At 36.2% G+C, this 22,719-nt stretch overlaps 1 protein-coding gene across 1 annotated transcript; it reads right to left on the bottom strand.

Annotated features, from left to right (window-relative positions):
• Positions 1-200: 200 nt before the first annotated feature.
• LOC139141888 (adhesion G-protein coupled receptor G6-like) lies at positions 201-21,584 on the bottom strand. Its single transcript, XM_070711645.1, has 16 exons — positions 21,461-21,584; positions 17,893-18,984; positions 17,567-17,717; positions 15,975-16,096; positions 15,377-15,608; positions 14,230-14,398; positions 13,555-13,713; positions 13,224-13,343; positions 12,700-12,757; positions 10,382-10,506; positions 9,876-9,997; positions 3,714-3,985; positions 2,917-2,992; positions 1,853-2,235; positions 1,475-1,554; positions 201-913 (listed from the first exon to the last, which is right to left on the bottom strand). The coding sequence occupies exons 2-15, from the start codon at positions 17,942-17,944 to the stop codon at positions 1,481-1,483; spliced, it is 2,115 nt and encodes a 704-aa protein (XP_070567746.1). The 5' UTR covers positions 17,945-18,984; positions 21,461-21,584; the 3' UTR covers positions 201-913; positions 1,475-1,480.
• Positions 21,585-22,719: the final 1,135 nt, after the last annotated feature.

Raw genomic sequence — 22,719 nt, forward strand, 5'->3', positions numbered from 1 at the left:
AGGAATGGCGGCCATTTTAAATTCGAATTTCAAATATTGCAGAACGTTGGATCACTTGTTTAGCTATTTCCAAACTTTGCACGGTGATACCGGTTTTTATTGTTGATTTAGCGAGAGAATGGTTAAAAGTTTGAGCAAAAGTTTTAAGTCTTTTATCTTCGAGGCGCATACTACCTTAATGTCAATTTCAGCAAATCAACAACTTTTATAACCTTTATTACGTAAGACAAAGGCATGCCTTAAACTTAAAATTGATGATCGATTATCGAAAATACACAAACACGTAAGTAAAATTCCACAACAGGAAAACTTGTAAACTTTAGAAAACTACAAGTAGATAAAAATATCGGGAAATGAGAACATACATTGGTCTTAAAAGTGACCAGATAGCATCATTACGCAGTGTGGAAAACTAAGGGTGTATAAGATGCTGTTGCTTTAAAATGCAAACATGCAATGTGTCTCGGTTTATGGTATATTGCAAATCAATGCCATCTGCGAGGCACTGGTTGTAAAGTTCCGTTAGCGTGTTTGTCATACATAGTGACATACCTCAGTCGGCAACACTGAGTAGATAAATGTTGTTGTTCTATGAAAATATAAAATACACTATGTAAGCCTGATCTCGTGGTGAAATTTCCTAACGTTGATTGACTGTTCTTTGCTTCAGCTCTACGGGTTCTTCTATTTCGTTATCTAAAGACGGATTTCTAATATTGTTCTTCTTTCTGAATTACGTGTTCGCATAAAATATCATACATACACACGAATTGTTTCTCTTTATTGCTTCCGTGTTTCAGAAGATTATCTTCAGGTCTCTCTGTTTATGATACGTTTTATCTTGCTTTTCAGAGTGTTCTACTGTTAGTGTTACCAAGACAACGCCGAATCGCTCACGTTGTCGTTGAAGTATCTGGAAAGCAGAGAGATTTCAAATGAAAAAACAGTTTGTTTACTTGTCATTGTCTGTTTAAAAGAGGGTTAATGTTTCAAGCTGGAAAGAGGTACGAATCTGGGTTTAAGGAATTGGCAGAGTGAGCTAACTGATCGTGTACGATTTGGTATGGCATTTTGCTGTGTCTGAGAAAAAGAGAATCAAACTTTTTTAAAGAAATCATAGAAACAGAACGAAATATGGAGAAGAAAGAAAAGGAAAGAAGAAAGCAAGAAAAGAGAAAGTAAAACATAACAAAACGTTTTGCTACTTTGTTTTCCCTTTTTGTACATCACAACGAGTGGATGACAACTGTGATCGTCATTGTCGTCGTTTATACTGTAACAAATCGCGCCGATTATTTCAAGTTGCTACGCTTGTTTGCTGTTCATGAACGTTTGGTGACAAAACAATCTCTTTCACCAATACTGGCAAATGATGCAGCTATTTCCGATCGGGACACTCGGCCGTGATGAGTAGTTTTATGGTACATATAGCTAAATCAATATGTCTCGATCACTATCCAATATCTAAACTTACCTGACTCTAGATGTTATTGTCTTTTTCTAGATATTTATCGGCAGCACTTTGAATGCCAGTGGAAGACGTCCTGTTACTCGCTGCAAAAAACATACACAATCCAAGCAACATTTGAACTTCAGACTACTTTTTCTTATAGAACGAAAAATGGGAAGATTTGACAGCTATGTTCTATTATGTGTTTGTACATGAGGTCTCAATACGAGGCCCCAGTGTCTTGTCACTTGGTTCTTATATACCGACAGAATCAGGTGGTCACACACAGAGAAGTTATACATGTACAAGCATTTGTGACATATACACTGTCAGTCATGTGAAAACTGTATGTCGGTAGCTCAATGTTTTAGAAGAATGAGGAAAATGTCATTGAATACATACCGTTTGATTCGTAAGGAGCGTTCTCTCGTCCACAGAAAGTCCTCTTCCAACCATTTTGGATGTCTGTCTTCAACGCGCAGTGGAATACGAATATGAACAATCCCTGAAGGCAGTTGAATATTGCGAATAGATACATGAAAACGAGGCTGGCTTCACTGATAGCAAATATGGCGAAAGTCCACGTCAGACCAAGCAATACCATAAACGCTATAGCTGCCTTCAACTGTGCTTGAATACTGAATCGATCACCAGAAGTCATCGCCCTTGAGTTGAGTCCACATATTTGATAAATGACAAGACAGAAGATGACACTGTTGAAGATGAGAACGATGCCGAAAGGAACCAGGAATGCACCGTAGAAGGCGTACTGTGACAACCAGCAACTGGAAAAAGTAAATTTAGGAACATATTCAGTCGTGAAATCTATATAATATTGTACCAATTGACATTATTTTGGTATATTTTAGCAACTATTCATATCGCTGTGCTCATTGAAATCTTCAAAATGTAACACTTTAAAGAGGAGTTACGTAGAAAATTTGTAATTCCAGAGATATAGCACGACCATCAATATGCTTGCCCTTCATTTGTTACCACAAACAAAACAAATATCAAATTCCCATCATCCCATTTCCAAGTAAACAGCTTGATGGTGACAGCTTGTTTAATTTACTTATGGTAGCCACATGGCAGATTTGACCCATACACTACTATTATTTAAACAGAAAAAGTCACTTTCAACTTTATCACAAATCAAATGACATGATCAGTCAAGCGATATTCATTGTCAAACTGTTACGATTTATGTACATTCTAACTCTAGCAAACTGAAGTTTTATGGGAACGTCATTCAAGATATGAACCCTAAGAGTTATAGCTGCTCAACAAATGCCAAGTTCAAAACACCGATGATATAGCAGTAAGGAGGTCGATCAGTCAGAAGGTCGACCTGTCACTCAGTCGACAAATCAACGAGAAAACGGAGAGGCAGGTGCTTGAACTGACCAATCAGTCGACAGAAAATTTTAAGTAATTCGTAGATAATGATACCACACTGTACTTACATCCTGTCGTCATACATGTAACCGTAGTTGTCAACACCTACAGCAAGGGTAATGACTACGACAACAAGAGGAACGCCTATAATAATTTAGGAAAATGGACGACAAAACTGTAAGCCATATATGAAGACTACTCAAAACTGTTCATGTGATATTATTTCATAAATTACGATGTTTCAACAATTGTAAAACTGATGTGGACTTATTTGGGTCAAAAATAACTTGTGATACATTGTCACGGAAAATCTACACTGTCCCCTATACCTCCATCAAAACGTATTCCATAGCTATGCAACCCAAACGTGATTACTCGATATACTTCTTGCAATATGAAAATTTATACATCGTATAACTGGGTAACAGCGAATGAAGACATACCTCTTAAATATCATATTTAAGCATTCGGTATCTCATGTAAGAGAAAAACTAGAGATCTTTTTTTGTGATTTTAACACAATTAATGGTTTAAATGCGATATGGATACCTTGACAGAAATAGATGCGAGTATTGAAACAGATCACTCCTTCATTGGGTGATTAGAATAATTTAATTTTCTTATCGCAGATGTCCAAGAAGACTGAACACAGGATAAATGAAGAGGATTTCTGATTTACATCTCTTCCAAGGTCTGCCGAAGGGAGACACGAAGACTGGAAAATAGCTTAGCGTTGACTTTAAAACAAATTCGATAATGATAATTTCCGAGAAAAAACACTGTCAGTTGTATTCTCAAACGAAATTATATTTTAATTATGTAGTACGAAGTTTATGCTGATAGGTATGAAAGCCATTTTCCTTACCCCAACCAATCAAGCTGAACTTGACCATGAAATGCGTGATGTACTTTTCAAACACTTTGACCAGCTGCAGATACAAGTACGCCGCTTCAAGTGCCATCCAGGAAAAGACAGCCAACAGGAAATAATGTTGTAAAACAGCTATGGTAGCACAAATACCAGGTATTTTAGGACCAAGATAAACAAACAATGCACCAATCAGGAACATCAACAACGCCATGAAGAGGGCTGAACATAAACTGATCAGAATTTTGGTAGCTTTATTTTTCTTTTTTCTGAAAAGAATGGTTGAAAAGTGTATCTATGTCATTTTAGCGATGCAGTGCTAAGCGGTGATGTTTTTTTTTTTTTTTTTTTTTTTTATTAGTTTTTTATTGAGTTACAGTAATGCTTTTACAAAGTTATGTTTGATTAAGTCTGGAAATATCTGGAAAGTTATACAATCAAAACAATTAAATAAATACCATACATTGTTAATTGTTTGCATTGAATGTTTGGTCCTAAGTAACAAGTTTTAGGTATCCAGCCCATTTCTTTATATGAAAGTCAAATTTGTTCTTTCTGTTTGCAATATTATACTCGATTTTTTGTATTGACTGTACATATTGTTTATAAGCTATAAATTCTATCTTAACCTTTTTACAACGACTAATGTATATAAACCTTTTACCAAGAAGAATAAGAAAGTTTACAAGACATGAGAGACTTGGATCTCCAAGAACAATTTGCCAACCTTTTAGTTTACTCTGCAACCCTAGTTTACAACCCCAAAGGAGAAAAAATTTATCCCAAAATAACATAACATATTCACATTCACATAACAAATGCAATAAAGTTTCCTCTTCCTGCTTGCAACATGTGCACAAAGCGCTTTCCACTCTTGGGGGTTTCATTTTATACACATTTGTCATTAAAATATTGTGAAGAATCTTAAATTGAAACTCACGAAGTTTTGTATCATCAATAGTAATTTTCTGTGGCAACTGATAAAATTCACCCCAGGAGTTAAAATGCAAATCAAATATGTGAGAAAAATAATGTTCTGCTCGAGGTCTAATAAAAATATTCTCAATGATTTTTTCAGTGATCATTTTTGTCGTACATTTACTTAAAGCTACCAAATCATTCCCCAACTGTACTCTGGCTTCCCCTTCGGGTTCATGGAAATCTACATTTTGGCCCATTCTATTAGGTATGGCCTTCATTAACCCAAACCACCTCAGAATTGAAGACTGTGGAACTCCCTTATTTCGAATATTTTCCCAACTGATTTTATGGCCATTCTCTGTGTAGAGTTGATCAAGATAATAAATGCCAATATTTGCAAAATCCCGATAAAACACTGATTTACCCGCAATTAAAATATCTTTGTTATTCCAAATAATTTTTCTCTGTGGAGAGACTTGGTCTAAAGAGGGCTGTTCTGTTTGCAACTCTGACCAAGTCTTTAACATGCTATGGAAAAAACCAGTTACCTCTATGTTAAGTAAATCAATATTAAAATTACATTTCAACAATAAATCTATACCTCCTATTGGATATAAAATTCTCTTCAAAAACAATTTCCATGGATGCTTTAAAGAATCATCACAATATCTCTTTATCCAATTGACTCTCGCTGCTTTATATTTTGCATAAATATCTGGCATTTCCAGTCCCCCATTTGCCTTTTTACCTATAACAGTGTGTCTCGCTATTTTGTCTGGGCCACGCCACAGAAATTTGTACAACATACCATTAATTTCCTTAAGTTTTACATTGGGAATATCTGTTATTGACATTACATACTGAACTTTAGACAGTCCCATTGATTTAATTATTTGTATCTTTCCCAGCAGTGTAAGATCCCTACTCTTCCAAAAATTGAGCGAAGTTTTTAATTTCTCGATTGGTCCTGCAATATTCATATTGGAAGCAGCTTCTTTGTCATATGAGATATAAATACCCACAATCTTGATTGGTTCTCTAGGCCATTTGACTTTAAGTGGCTTTTTCTTACACTTTTTCATTTTTCCAAGCCACAGTGCTTCTGACTTATCATAATTAATTTTCAAACCCGAAAAACTTTGAAATGCATTTAAGAGTGTAAACAGATTTTTCGCTGATCTCACATCCTTTAAAAAACATGTCAGGTCATCAGCAAAGGAGGCATTCTTAATTTCCTTACCACAAATTTGAATACCTTTAATACCTTCTTGACTACGTAACTCTATCAAAAAAATTTCTAAACTAAGTATAAATAGTGCTGGGGATATGCTATCACCTTGTCTCACACCCCTACTCAATGGAAAGTATCCTGTAGTCGTACCTTTGTTCATAACACAACTTTAAATGTTAGTATATAAAGACTTCACCCAATGAATGAATGAATGTCCAAAATTAAATGCCTGAAGTGCTTTTAATAGGAAATCCCACTCCAAACTATCAAAAGCCTTCTCAAAATCGATTGTCAAAAGTATACCTGGTAAATTCATTTCATGTGTATAAGACATAATATTCTCAATTAAACGTATAACATCCCCTATATATCTATTGCTAACAAATGCTGATTGAGTTTCATGAATAATTTTTGGAAGAACTTTTTCTAAACGCTTCGACAAACACTTTGTACAAATCTTGTAGTCCGTATTTAACAATGACACAGGTCTCCAGTTTTTGATATATCTACGATCCTTCCCCTTTTTTTCTAAAAGAGTAATTACACCCTGTCTTTGTGAGGGTGACATCTGCCCCTTTTCAAAACCGTTATTTAGAGCTGCGACCAATTTTGTACCCAGAATATGCCAAAACTGTTTGTAAACTCTGCTGTTATCCCATCATTACCAGGTGTTTTGTTATTTGGTAAATCTCTCATTGCAATGTGGCTTCCTCTAAGGTAATTAACCCCTCACAGAAATCTGAATCCTCCTGGGACAGCTTTGGAATATTACAGTTATTATAAAATAAATTCTGATCAGTACCGTTATTCACATTGACAGACGGTATTTTTGAAGAGTACAGGTCCTGATAGAACTCTTTAATTTCTTGGTTTATCTCCATAGGATTAACAAGAATTAAATTGTCCTTCATGGAAAGTAATTTATTAATCTGCAGCTTTTGTAGTTTGCCTTTTCCAAACCTAAGAAATACTTGTTGTTCTTTTCCCCAAGTTCATACCAATTACACCTAGATCTAACAATACAACCCTCTGTAATATAGTCCATTTCAGTCTGTAAATCCTCTTTGACTAAGTTGTATTCCCGGGAAATTAGTTCATTCTCGGGGTCCGCTTCTAACCAATTTTCAATTTCTCTAATTCTTTGCTCAAGTTTTAAGATCTTAAGTCTTCTCTCTTTGGCCTTTCTTTTGCTATAGTTCATTGTACACTTCTTAATTTTAAACTTTACCCAGTCCCACTCTACAGCAGGATCAGTAATTTCAGGGTTACCTGTCCACTGAATAAGATTCTCTTCCATCAACTCTACATAGTTAGGATCCCTCAATAAACTGTTATTAAATTTCCAGTATGATGGTCCCCTTTTAGTCTGCTCCCACCTCATGGATAACACAATGGCAGAGTGGTCAGAGCAAACACATGGCACAATTGTTGCGTCTGTGATATCAGACTGTAAATTATCAGTTGTCAGAAAATAATCAATTCTACTCATAACTACATTTGGGTTGAATCGTTTCCATGTGAAGGATTTCTTGTTTGGGTTCAAAACTCTCCATACATCAATTAAGTCAAAAGTCTCCATTATTTCATTAAAACTCTTAATTGAATACTTCCAGGGGTCTGGGTTTCCACCATATCGGTCTAACACCGTGTTTAAAGCAACGTGTGGTCGCCTCCCCAAATAATATAAGCAAATGGGTCTGAGACAATATTCTTTAGTTTAGAAAGCAAGTCATTTAAAAAACTGACATGACTGCCCTGATTATTAGGTGCATATGAATTGACTAAAATAAAATGTTTTTCTGCTAAGTAAGTATCTATAATGACAAATCTTCCTTGTGGGTCAGTGATGGTATTTCTGATCTCAAAATCGATATTTCTAAAAATAGTCACCACACCTCTACTGAGGTTTGTACCATGGGAAAATTCCATATGACCATTAAGTTGACTTGTCCAATATTTTACGGAATCAATTGTACTGTGAGTTTCTTGCAACATAATGATATTGGCTTTACTATCTTTCAGCCATTTGAACACCTGTTTACGTTTCTTGAAACTACTAAGACCTCTTACATTCAATGACAGAACTTTGATTTCAGACATAATTAGCAATCAATGCATAATTGTAAATAAAATGCTTTCCAGATTCTATAGTAACTCTATTTTTTGCAAGACGAACAAAAGTGACACAAAACGAAAAAGAAATAAACAAACCCCCAGACAAAAACATTAACACTCAACGAAAAAAGAACCCCCAAAAAAGAACAAAAAAACGGAGAGACTCAAACCGCGCAACAGAAACAGAAAACAAAAAAGGCTCAAACCTCAAAAACGCTCCTACCCGAAAAATTCAGAAAATTGAAAAAACTGTATATATAAACAGTAACTTAAATGTGGTTTCAAAATTTAAATAAATTTTAAAAATATATATAAATACTCTAATAAACTTCCGCATATAAAGACTTCGAAAAAAAAAAAACATACTAGAAATGTCAAATTTAAATGTCCATGCGGTTATATCATGATCAGATTTATAGCTTTTTCGTGGTGTTGCCAATATCTAATGTTCACAGTCATCATTACATTGGTGCAGTCTTCCATCAACATAAAGTCTTCCGTTGACAAACCTTGCCTTTTTTCCTTCTTCATACGCCTTCTTCATGACACTGCTAAATTGACGTTTCTTTTTGTAGTCCGATGGACACAAGTCTTCGGTCACAAAAATACCAGAACCCTGTAAGGCTTGCTTTGCTTTCCTCATTACTTGCAATCTGTCGGGTCTTCTCATAAATTTCACAATAATATGACTCGGTGGCCCAGACTTCGAGTTTGGTTTGGCAGCTCTACTGACACGATGGGCATTTTCCAACATGGCCGCTCCGTTCTGAATCTCCAGCTTGTTTTCGAAAAGTTCTGTAAGAATTTCCATACAGTTTTCACCTGGCTGTTCTCTAATCCCACCAACTCTGAGATTAAAGCTTCTTGAATAACGCTGAAGACGAAGGTTTTCTTCCCTCGTATCTTTGAGCTGAGTACCAAGACTACGAACTGTATTTTCGAGCTCGAAAATTCGCTTTTCTGAAGCCACGTGCGTACTTTGCAGATTCATTATGTCCTCTGCTGAATGTTCTAAAGACCGTTCAAAGTCTACCTGCTTTTCCTCCACTAGCTTTACTCGCCTTTTCACTTCCTTCTGCTCTTCGGCACTCGGTCCAACTTCTTTTCCATTCTTTCCAAGGTAGTCTTCATATAATGCTCGAAATCTCCTTTCTTGTGCATCGTTGTTGGAGGACTGTCACACTCGATACCACTCGCACTTTCTCCATCGGAATCTGACACCTGTTGCTCGCAATCACGTGTCGTACCAGTATGGCTGCTAAAGGTTAGCTGTCTCTGCGTCTGTTTTCGCTGAGATTTTGTTCCAGACTTTGCTCCCTTGTTTTTTGGTGCCATGATTCCAAACTTCTCCAGTCTGGAGAAACTATGTTTACACAACTGTAGAGTTAATGTTTACGGAGAATATCGCTACCGTTACTGTTGTCCAAGTGGGTAATTTGGAGCCGACTTGTCAGGGGATCACGCTCATAGGACTGACCTCTGACCTCTCCTCTAAGCGGTGATGTTACCCCATGTACATCTATAGAGTAATTGGAATTACAGAGAGAGATAGAGACAGTTAAGCTTGCAAAATAAACATCAGAGCCCGAAAATTTTATCTACGAGGTCACACAAAAGTGTACCAAAGTGCATCGTTTAGTACTGTTTTCATGAATACGCTACACTCGAAGAGACCTTGCACTGAAACTACTGACACCATTACTGTATGTGCATGAAGTGTAAAATTTAAGATTGTTTTGAGATTACAGTTGAAAGAAAGAGCGTTTGGATACTGTACAAGCAAGAGTAAGTAAGTATGCTGGTATTCAAGCTTAACATGTGTCAATAACTGAACTGATTTCAAGAATGCCGGATACATTACACGGACACCGGGGCATCACGGGTCCACTCACCTGTAGACGATGATACTGACAAGTGTAACAGCCAACGCAAGTACGGATATCAGACAACCGATGAGAGAAATTATCGATAAGGCTTTCTGATTGGTTTGGTCGACGTCATTATCATAGATGTTCTAACATAGTGTGAAGGTATGAAAAAATGTATGTCATCCAAACGAAATCATACATTTTATTTTGCAAAACACAAATAAAAACAAACAAACCCATCGCTGTTTCATAGGACGTGAAAGAGGCGTCAGCTGTGTTGGCGATGTGATGCGATCAAAATAATTGATTGTTTCATGCACGGTTTAAGATTCATGATAGCTTTACGTTTGTAAGTTGCTACACGCCGTAAATAGTAAATTGAGGAGGACTAACCGTGCAATGAGCATTGTCAAGTGTAATTGCATATGCCGCAGTTTATGGTAACTCGTGCTCCTCGACAGCTACAATGTTTTCTGATTATGGCTGAACAAGAGAGAATGCGCTGGCGCAAGGTTTCAAATTTGACTCACCACAAGAAGAGCAAAATTCGTCAGATGATTACATTCACAAACTGTAGTGTTACTTTCAGTACCCTGACCATCTGTAATATTTGATGCAACCTCACAGCCTTCTTCAGACCAAGCACCAGCGCCATCTATAGGCAAAAAGTAAAGTCTGTATAATACGACACATTGTCTTGGTTCATCGTCATTTTTCAATGTCGTTAATTATTTTTCACGGGTGACTTAGCAATAGGAAAAAAATCTAACAATGATAGAACGGTGAGGCATTGGATTATAGCATTGGATTGGGTCCGTTTGATGATTTGTTGTGAGATATGTTGTGCAGAAACTGACAAAATCTTCTTAAATATACAACCAGTCAGGTTGAAAAGTAACAATTTCTGATTATATTCCTGTAAAAGTTGTCACCATGGCATCTAAACTATTTCATATCTAATTCAGTCAGTCATTCCTCGGCATTGAGAAACTAACTGTCCAGTGGTTTCATAGATAAATACGTTTTGACTTAGAGATAATGAAAATTTGCCCAAAGAATAAATGTAAATTTCTCCATTATTTCATTAAAAAATAAAGTCAAAATCCTCGCAAAGACCCTGTGTCGCAAATTCGAAAGCCATTTTTCTTGTTAATTTGGAGACAAAATTGACTTCACCGAATCGGGAATAATAGCCATGAAAATTTACCAATTTTAACATAATTTCGTAAAATCATGGCAAGTCATCCATTGTAACTAGATTCATAATTAGAAGATATTAGACAATTTCCCATCAACGCGATTGGAACTAATTTTGGATAATTAGATTAACACATTTTTAAAATTTCTCAAAAGCGTTAGATGCCATACAGCTGAATGTTGCAAAATTGCAAATTACTCGTAAAAACAAGTGTGTAACGTAAAAAGAAAAGCAGATGAGCTTACATTTGTAGATTAAAACGACCTTCCTTCACTATCCAATTATCCCAAATTAGTTCCAATCGTGTTCATCAGAAAAAGTAAAGGCTACAAAGATAAATTTCACCTTCATTCCACGCATAAAACCAAGCTGTCAAAAGGAATGTACATCTCAAATATAGCTGTGAGATCAGTACTTCGTTAGAAAGAATGCGTTTATTAAGAGTGGAAACGTTAGTCTAAAAATCTATATATGAAAATGTCATCATTGTTTTCAAAGAAAATTAGTGGGTCATGTGTATAGGAATCTGCCGACTAAATCTTTCAGAAAAAATGAGTTTCGACAAGGAAAAAAAAGAAAATGCCCCCAAACATACAAATATGCATATTTCATCAAGATTTCAACAAATACGGCCAAGTGTTTTTTTGAAAATTAGGTTTTGTTACAAATAGGGTTGATTGTTACAAATAGGGGTGATACAACAGTGCCAACTCCATCCGGGCGAGTCAGACCATGGAGAACAGCCACGTAGCAGCTCGTCTCACAAGTACCATAATCTTCGTAGAAAGTCCACGCATGAAACTCCTACCACTAGGACAGTTCCAAATAACTGAACTCTGATACCAGAACTTCCTCAGGCGTCAACAGGCACACAGTTTCTAGACTGCAGTTACAATTTCGGCACCAGAGGGAGAAGTCTGCAGTAAAGTCGGGCTCCGTCTTCAAAACTGGGAAAACTCAGTAAACGTGGACTTCAGACGATCAAAGCACTGACGGAAAGTCAACGCGACGTGGCAATCACACGTTTACATGCGACCAAAACTATACATTATTCGTAAACACCTAGTCACGCAAATAAGCAAAAGCAAACAAAAGGAATTCAAACTGTCACTAGAAAAATGATAGAGGGCGTTTCCCTCGTAACAGATACTTTCGAATTCGACAAACATTTTTACAAGATATCGCATGATTCAAAGGTTAATACAGTACTCAATGCAGGATCGCAGAGCAATGACAATAAAAACAAGAACGCATCCTGGAATGCGTGAAACTCGCACATCAGGTTCAAAATATACTTAATTTGTTCTCATTTTCATTGTACATGAATATGTACAAACTTACAGACCGACAAGCACAGACTGATATGCAGAGAGAAAGGTAGTCACACGGGAATACACCGACTGCTCTCTATAGTTCCCTATGCGATACATTTGTATAGCAAACTAGATGTAAGATGCCCTTGCCATCACTAACTCTAAACAACATAAAAGCAGAAGTACGTTTTCCTATTTCTTTTGTTTGACCCTGAAGCTCGTGAAGGTAAATAATGGGTTTTGTATAGCACAATTTTATGAAACACTGAAACTGCTTCTACTCAGGACAAAGCACGGAAACTTTATCTAATGTGCATCGAAATCGTAGATCACTTACCTCGCCTGTCGTTGTCCCAAAATACACAGCTGACACTATAGAAGGTCGAGTTGACAACCTGTGAATATATATATATATATATATATATATATATATATATATATATATATATATATATATATATATATATATAATATGACTATGTAAGCATGATATATATACATATACCACGCAATACATATACATCACGCAAACATATATGATACAAACGTGTGATACTATAGACCCCATGTTATAATAAACACATACTTTATATATATATATATATATATATATATATATATATATATATATATATATATATATATATATATATATATATATATATATTTATATAATAAAGATATAATTCGAGAACTATGTATTCTTTTGTGGAGCGACAGAGTGATTTGCTTGTGTACTATAAATTCATATCAGAAATAGATAGTAAAATTGTCAAACGTAGAATGAAGGTGAATATGCACACTGACGCAGATTGAACGATTACCACAAGAACACAGAAACGAAACAGAAAATCCTCCTACCTGATTATTGCGTGGTATCTGGATTCTAACAGGATCTGTTACATTGGTGATTCTAAGGTCCCCAATACTGGCTGCGATGACAGGGCTGAACTGTGCTTGCGTACCATTCATGTCAACAGCCTGCAAAAGTTAGAGACAACTGTTATCTATTTTAAAATGAGAAAATGAATTGACTGAGCAACTGACTGGGAAAGCAATCCTATCTTATCTCTGAGAACACTTTTGAATTAATGCACAGTTGAAATAACACAAATGAACACACCACGACAAAACTAGAAGCACAAACGATGCCAAAGTCGAAAAGGGATAACACTTTCCAGTTTTTACTTACCTTAAATAAAGTGTTCAGTTTGTGAACGACAAATTGTACTTGATTGACCTGAGATCGTTCGTCTGGATCTAATCCATCAAGCAGTGATATCGGTAAGTGAATGGATGATTCAGTCTCCGCGATGACGTCATCAGGCTCAGTTTCTCTGGAAAGTTCATTCTGCATCCGAACAAATAGAGAGAACAGTGCCAAAAACTTTTACCTTCGCCTTTTGCGTTTTGATAGACCTTTTTTCAACTAGGCTGGTGCTCGAATGCAACCTTTTCCGTTCTTCGTTGGTATTTTGAGCCAAAACATTATCTCTCATCCTCTTAATTCTGTTCTAAGAATATGCCACTAATTTATGCCTTGAAGTTATTATTAAATCAGTCAAGTCTTAAATATGTCAGCAGCGAGTTATAATACTAGGCAATGGACCACGATAACTGATATTTATTTAGCAGTAATAAAAGTCATGTCCTTGGAGATTAGGAGTAAGCAAAGTGTGTCACAGTGTACTTGGGAACATTTACCTCTAATATTTACTACTCAAATCTACCTTTTCTTTGAAAAAAGTTCAACCGAAAAAAATACGTTCGTGTAAATGAAAGTTGTATTGTAGTCTGCAGTATAATACATGGGAATCTTCCACTATGGACTGCTTGTTGTGGATAAACCTTTAGAAACATAACTTACTTTTCCCGACGAGTGACGGAACTTGAGTCCGGTAAACGATTCGGTATTGATCTCTGCTAAGGTCATTGCGATGTTTTCTGTTTGTATGGTTACAGACTGGTTTCCAGTATCGATGGAATCATTTAAAAAGTTTACAATCAAAGATAGTTTCTCCACAGATTCGATGAGTCTGAGGGATAGGAAAATACAGGAATTGCCCACCGTTAAGAGTTGTACATTTTAATCGATGTGGGATAATGCCTACTTGATTAAACATTATGCAGTATTGCCAAAATGTTAACACGAGAACGTTAAATTATTTTGTGAAACATCCTGTGTGTTAGATACGGGGATGATATAAATACTCTAACGGACAGGCATAAATGTTCATCTCCGTATCTGTGTCTTAAAGTTATAAATGTATTTCGGTACAATATATCACTTGTATCCAGGCATCGACAATAGTCTCGCTTTTCTTGAAAATCATGAAACAAGTTAAATGATAGAAAGATTGAACTACCAGCGGACAAATTATCCCCTCCAATTTACCAATACTTTACGGCAGGAAAGAAGGCCGGGGTAACATAGTTGCGAGAGGGATTTGTAATGTCAACGGAAACCTATTTTTGTGATTCCATGGGGCAGTGAATGTAAACTTCGGAGCACAACGCGTATACAGACTCGTGTTCGGTAGTCACAGACCCTGTCACGTCGATGAAATTACTAATGGGGTTTGTACTGAAGATAGATCCTCCCTATGCCTGAGTACAGATTCGGATCTTGAAAAACTCATTGGTTATGTGTCCCCTAAAGCTGTATCTAATTCTTTGTGCTTACGTTTACGCCAAGAAACCAATATACTGAGAAAGTACGCAAACGATCAAAAAGTTTACAAGCGCAACATTCTTGGGAAAGAATGGAAAATAAGCTGTAGTGCCATGATTACGTGCAGTTCTCCAACCTTTAATTGCGATTTTCACATTGTTTATAACTCACTCGTTCTCAATTTGAAATTAAAAGACTTCGAAAGGCGGGAAAAGACGGAGATCGATCACACCCTTCACTTGACCAAAAGCATAGTAACATCGCTCCTTTCATCCACAATTCTCTCGCTCACCGAGAAAATGTATAAACTTTTGTATTTGATTGGCTGCGGCCTTATTATTACCTTGAAGCAGCATGGCCACTTTGCTGACTGGCAACCAAGACTCCGAGATCGACGTGTAGCAAATTATCGACGCTCAGAAGCACACCTTCGGCTACCCCAATCTCGGTGCCGTAATCGTCGCTTCCTAAAATATTATCGATGACGTCAACAGAAAGCGTGACGTCACTCTCTTCGAAACTGCCCGCTTCGGAGGTGATGTTTATCAATTGTTCGGTAACTTTCTCAGCTTGTCCTGCAAAAGGCATAAGAGTTAGCGGCTAATCACCAAGGTTTGTGCAACATTTTGACGATAACGAAGGATTAAATGCAAGATTCCTTGCTTTTTAGGCAAACGTCATGGTCTTATTGGGTGTCATATGACAATCTTATCCACATTGCGTACATTTTCTTAACGATAGTTGAAAAGTGATTTTTTTAAAAAGAGTAAGAGAAGGGGATGAGAATTCTAAACCTGGTTACGGAATATTCCCCAAACGCAAGCGAGAGTCTGGAGACAGAAGTGCGAATAGGTAGTTGTATTTGACACATATTGTGGCAGAGGCAAGCTCGAGCATGCGGGTAGATGTAAATGTTTCTAGGTTCATCAGTGAGTGCCTACCTGGTGGAATCGTAATTGTACTCAAATGAAGCAGGCGTTGGCCCCGGCTTGCTTCTGTCCGCGGTATACATGCCGACGTGTTCGCCTCCCCCCACACACCTTCAAATTGACTGTCGGGAAAACTTGAAAACGACATGCAGTTTTGATTTAGGTCATTGCAACATTAGACAAGCTATATAATGACGTAATACAATTTACATAATCCTTAATATTGGACATTCAAGAATTATTTCAAATTTAAAGTTAGGCTTCCTGAGATACCGGGGGTACTTACAAATTATAAAATGACGTCGGAAAATGTTCACTAGACCTATAAATGTTGACATGGTGAACTTTAAGTAAAGTCTATCGTTCCAAATAAAAGCAAGATAAAAAAATCATCTTTCCAAAGTTTTTTTATCGTTTATTATAAAACATATGAAAATTCATATAAAAGCATTAGTGAAATGCTAACAAATAAATACAGTATTATGAATGACGAAGAACTATAAGAACTATGGATTTTCCAAAAGCTGCCAACACAGTTAACCCTATTGGTTTGTTTCTCTAATTCTTATCTCAAGACATTAATTTTTGAAGATGATTTATATCGGTGTCTTTGTATTAAGTCGCCCAGTATTTATGATTACTCCAATCACGATTAAAACAGATTACAAATATGTGTTCCTCATCGATGATATTCTCCCTTACTTCAGTAATATACTATTTTATGTTGTTGTTTCGACATGTACTCTGATATATCCCAGATCAATCTAACAGCTATATTACGGTGTAAAAATGTATTCTCTATTGTGCTGCCTTAACAATGGCCTTATTTTAGTTTCCAAAATTACGTATATTTGTTACATGGAGTAAGTCAATATAAAAGTTTACACTGAAATTCTTTTAATCATTTTTTTGTACACGTGTTTACCCAGATCGCAGGATAGTCACATTCTCACTTGTAAGTTCTCAAGTCATTTCAAAAGTTTGTATTTCGTATGTATTGAGTGTTCTTTATGGGAATAGAATACAAGGTTCTAAATGTAAGCCTGTTAATTGATATCTTAGAATTGTTGAACTAAACACAATGCTCATTCTCATCTGCAGAATGCACGAAAACTATAATTTAGCCGAAAAACGAACTATCATATCTTGACAAGCATTTTGATTCAGTGGATATTGTGCGGTCAACATATTTACATAAAAGTTGGGGAGTACAGAAGACATAACGACAGGAAGTTAACATAAGAATTTGTACTTTTCAAATAAATTGTTGTTATTTGGTAAGTTAAAATAGGATTACGGTAATATAATCTATGTCAACTTTAATTTTATGTTATGTTTCATGGCGAGAATCGCTTACACTTGACATTTCACATTAACATGCTTTTACACACTAAAGGTGAATTAGCTTTCAGTCTTCCAAAACTCAGCTTCTTAAATATACAAAATAGATGTATTACCTTCATGTTTTGTGATCACTCAAATGCTTAATACTAACCTTATGTGTAATAACATTAAAATATGTAGTGTTGGCATAAAACGCTATCATGCTTCATCGTACATCTGCTTATTAGTTAAGTATTTCATTATTGGGTATTAACACATACCATGTCCTCCATGCCCCACCATCGCTTTTGTTTCCGTAAGGGCATTCCGCTTGGCCATTGAGACAGACACCAATACTCGGCCAATATATAAGAACCCTGTCATCCGAAGAGATCTCAGGCAAACATATCCTTTGCGGTGACGGCGCAGAACCTGAAAGGGTAGTAATTGGGATTTCTGGCAGCCGAAATGCAAAACACTGAAAACCTCGAGATAGAAATTGATTTTTTGCATGATCACCGATAACATTCAATCAAAGAAATACTTTATAATGTGCTTGAAATACAATGATTGCGGGAAATAAGTTAAAAGAAAAGTTTTAACTCACGTAATTGACAGCGAGGCTTTGGGATCAATTCTGAATATTCACCGCCATCCATCTTGAAATAGCTACTTTGTTCTCTTCCAGATTGTGCATTGCTGTGAAAACTACAAGATTCTATCAAAATAAGTCATTTAGAATTGTCATAAGTTCGGTGAATCCAAACTCTTTAAAGTTCTTTAAAATATTTGGCATACTTCTTTACGAATTTCGTAGCCTTTTGACAACATTTTAAAAAGGGCCAGAGGTACATATAGTCTAAATTGGACATATTCTTAAACTTGAAAAGTGGTAATGTTTTGGTCGAGTTAAACTTTGGCCAAAGAATAACAGCCCAATTAGTATTTCCGGCTTTATTTTTCCATTTAACTACGTAAGCATCTAAAGATTCAGCGTCGGTTATTTCCAAAGTTTCAATTTAAGAATTATGGAAGTTTTTGTTTACGAACCACATTTGGCAGCAAAGAACAGGGTTAGTCGCTGTGACAATGTAAGTGTATTCTCCCTTTCCACTTAATTCGTATTCTTCCTCTTTTCCTTCATCTTCCTCCCCTTTATCTCCTGCTTTTATTTCCTTTCCATTAGCAACGCCGTCGTCATCATCATCATCACCACCACCATCATCACCTGATGCAGCTGATGATGATGGCGGTTGTGGTGATGATGACGACGACACCGATGATGACATTGATGATGACGACCTCGACAACGATGATAGTGATGATGAAATTGGCGGTGGTGGTATCGATGTTGTTGGTGAAGATGTTGACCTTTGATTTCTTTCACAGGGCACAAGAGTAGCCCACGTTGTTTCACTCATTTCAACTTGTGCAACATCAATCCATCTGCATTGGTAACTCTGTACATTTTGCTCGCTACTACAGCCTACCCAGTGACTCTTGACATCTGCGTCTGTAAAGCTGGCATTTTGTAATAAGTGGTTCCGAAAAAATTCAAATAGTGAAATATTGGAACAAGGCAATAATTGTCCGACGAATTCTGAGCTGTCTTGATAGAAACATCGCCAATGATTTATCGCATCCAAATTCGTAACAATTTGCTGACAGGCATCATCTCCAATCTGAAGTACGTGTATATCTGAAAAAAGCAAAAATTGATGTTTGTTATTCGTGACGAGGAATTGTTGATAGTAACGTAGTTTACAAAGCGATCTAAGAATCTTTGAATTACTTCAATTAGACTTCACAAAGTTGCAATCTCAGTTAAACTGGTCCCATAAAATTACTCAAGTTTGTCAGAAAATAGAGAGAGAGAGAGAGAGAGAGAGAGAGAGAGAGAGAGAGAGAGAGAGAGAGAGAGAGAGAGAGAGAGAGAGAGGGGGGGGGTGGGGGTGGAAGAGAGATTCTTCTCTAGCATGCACCATGTTCTCCTGAAGAGTAGAACTAAATAACAAACTATTTAAAATATTATAAAAAATATTTACCAAGTGGATATCTCTAGCAATGTATGTGCTCAACTTCCTTAGTGTGACGCAGATGAAAGGGGGGTCTTGAATTTATACATAACAGGAGGGTTAAAGTAATAATAAGGAATGTGTTTCGCTCACAAGTCCATATACGTTTGACAAACAAGGAAAAAGTGAAATTCGTCTTCAACGACACTTAGATTACGAAAATCACAAAGTCTGTCAGGTCTGGGAATATTATTCCACCGGCCTGTTTCAACTTTAAGTAAATGAGAACGACGTTCTAAATTTACAAAGGGCAAGTCTGAAAACAGGTTTCTCTATAAAGATCAAATATGGTTCCAAAGTGAGCTCTTCCTTAAAGGTACAGTAAGTATTTAGTCCCCCGAAGTTGTTCAAGTCTCTCACCCAAAGTAGGATATCAATATCTGTACATCTTTGCTTCAACAATCTTAAAAATAGTCTCGTCGTCTACACCTTGTTGTTCCCAAACTTCTCCGAAACCGTAACTTTGAAGTAAAGCTCTTACACTTTTTGCCCCAAATCATAACGTTGTACATTTATTTTACATTTTTGAAATTTATAACATTTGAATACCATTCTGTTTTGTCCATTTTCAATATTTTAAGTAGTATTTAATAACTTTACAATACATATGAACCTTTAAAGTTGGTCCGCCTAGCTCACCCCTCATAGCAATGATCGAAGTATTGTTTTTTAGTTTTAAAATATGAGGCAGAACTTTGTTGTGAACTTTTTCAATATCTGGCCGGATACAAACCCAAATCTCAGTACCATAGCGTAGAATTGGCAGTATATTACATTCAAACATTTTGAGAGCAGTTGAGACATGTAATGTACCAAATTTACAAAGGCTGAATAAGGCTCTTTTAGCTTGGTCACTTAAACGCTTTTTGTGCTTGGTACCAATGACCAGTCCAAGAAAGAACAACACCAAGATGGCCAAAGAAAGAAGTTACCGCCACCTGCTGACCATTGCTAAACCACTTCTCATATCTCTTTAGACCCCACCTCTCCTAAAGATAAAAATTAAGTTTTGTCAACATTAACTGTGAACTTTCATTTGCAACAATATTCATACAATTTGTCAAACAAACGCTGTAGTCCTCTTCTTTGTAGAACTAACAAGTGTGAAATCGTCAGCAAATAATAAATACCTTATTTTCAACAGACCGATTTCGACACCAGAATACCGGTAAGTGTTGACTCCAATATCATTGACAAAAAAATCGTAAATAAAAGAGGGGACAGTACTGAGCCCTGCTGAACACCAAAATTACATTGAAGAAAATCAGTCATACCTTGTGATGTCCGAACACACGACTGTACATTTCTATACATTAATAAGATAACTCTAAAAATGTTATATTACAACTCACATTTAAGCAATTTATAAAATAAACAGCAATAAATGCTAAGTATAATCTAATTTTTTTATGAGCCAAGTATTTTGAAATAATAGCGTGTAAAATGAAAATGTTGTCTGATGTACAGTAATTATGTGTAAACCCCGCCTGTTCATCTTCAATGGGATAGTTCTTTTCAAGCCAAACACGAAGTCGATTGTCTAAAAAGACTTTACCCGTTATTGGAAGCAAAGTTATCCCCTATAATTACTGGACAATTCTTATCACCTTTTTTATGAATTGGTGCAATGACACCTTGTGCCCAAGCAGTTGGAAAATTTCCAGACTCAAGGACAGCATTGAACAATTTACACATCATGTCTTTATATAACAGGATGGGCACATACTATAAAAATATCAGGTGACACACCATCGATACCTGGAGCTTTAGGATACTTGAGTTTGTTGACACAACATTCCACTTCCTCAACTACAATAGGAGAGGTCAAAAATTCTAACTCAACATCCGTAATTTCTCCATTACTTTGAACGTTGTCAACAAAGCTCTTAATCTCTTCGTAAAATTAAGTAAGGTCATCGCTTTCAAACTCTGGAGTATTTAGTAAAGTGGAAAAGTAATTAAACCACTCATTATTCAATATGCTCCGAGATGGCGGGGCTGATTTACCTTTAATAGGTGACCAGAATAGCTCAAGATATTATTCATATTTTTGGTTTGGATTAAAGACTCTGACTGTGAAATATCAGTTAAAATACTTACCACCATGATCGTATAATTCTGTTTCTTCTTTCAACTGTGAACAAAACTGATAGGCTTGATGTGCACATGCGCAGAGCAAAACAATAAATAGGTCCGCGAAAAGGTGATGTCTGGCCATTCTGGACTGAAATATGAAAATAATTTTGTAAGAACAATCAAACATCTGCCATTGACTTGGATGCACAACACACGATGGCTGACATTTTGTTGATGTACTTTTTACTTTCTCTGTCACGTGATTAGGAATCTCACTTGAAAATTGTTTACAGTTTATGTCTCACACCAGGCTTTCGTTTCAAACGAAACAGCATCCCTCTTCCATACTTCCCTTTTTTGCGCATTATGAGCAGGTCAGATCACGAACTGCAGAACACTGACGTCTACTTGACCTGTAGGCCATGCTACTTCAAACAATAAACTGCCTTGAATAAATAAAAGCCGAACATAAAAAATAAACCAATCATTTGTACAGTGGAATCTAAAAGAAGAATATTGAGGTAGGGAATAATGTTACACAACAAGTAAGTTCTCTCTATATTGGTCAAGTAGAAGTACTGTTATAACTGTCATTTATTATATTGTATTTGAGTGGAATATGTTTTTATTGTATTAGGAGACAAACGTTGTCATTGTTTTAGCGCAAAATGTGTCCACAATAAGCCAGTGCAGTGGCTTATAGACTTGCCACCTGTATATGAAATCTTTTGTCCAGTTATTTAAATCTCAGTGGATTTGGCAATATACCATTTGGTACCATTGAGTAATATTGTGTGCATATCTTAATTGCTTTAAATTTTGAATATCCGAGTATTGCTAGCTATATGAAAGTCACTGATACGTTACAGTATATAGTACCTCCGAAAAACGTTTTAAAAAACGTATTTTAAGTCTGTCATCATATTTTCTCGCTGGTTGATAATGACTGTTTTTCGACGGTTTTCGTACAACTATCGCAATGAACGCAAAATCCTATATGGCATCTATACATTGTGTGTTTACGTCATTGATATATTCAGCCGTCTAACAAGCTGTCTGTGGTATTTGAAGCGGAGAGGATATGGCGCTTTGTTTTGAAATGGCTAAATCATTTCTTCACCAAGCTACTTGCAGAAATATAATAGACACAACCAAAAGTTTGGTTTTATTTTAAACCCATTTTATTCCAAATTCTCGGAGAGCAATACCTGTCCCGTTAATTGTTATTGGCCCAGGTATTAGGACACCTTCAAGAAATTTCGTGTTTTCCCGGTTTTAGATTC

The sequence above is a fragment of the Ptychodera flava genome, chromosome 10, assembly GCF_041260155.1.
Source record: "Ptychodera flava strain L36383 chromosome 10, AS_Pfla_20210202, whole genome shotgun sequence".
Taxonomy (NCBI): domain Eukaryota; kingdom Metazoa; phylum Hemichordata; class Enteropneusta; family Ptychoderidae; genus Ptychodera; species Ptychodera flava.

Excerpts from the sequence above, each read along its gene's own strand:
- LOC139141888 (XM_070711645.1), bottom strand. The coding sequence starts at position 17,944 with ATGGATGGCGGTGAATATTCAGAATTGATCCCAAAGCCTCGCTGTCAA. Across the intron at positions 9,998-10,381 it reads CGAATTTTGCTCTTCTTGTG|AACATCTATGATAATGACGT; the intron begins GTGAGTCAAATT and ends ACACTATGTTAG. Across the intron at positions 3,986-9,875 it reads GTCAGTATCATCGTCTACAG|AAAAAAGAAAAATAAAGCTA; the intron begins GTGAGTGGACCC and ends CATTCTTTTCAG.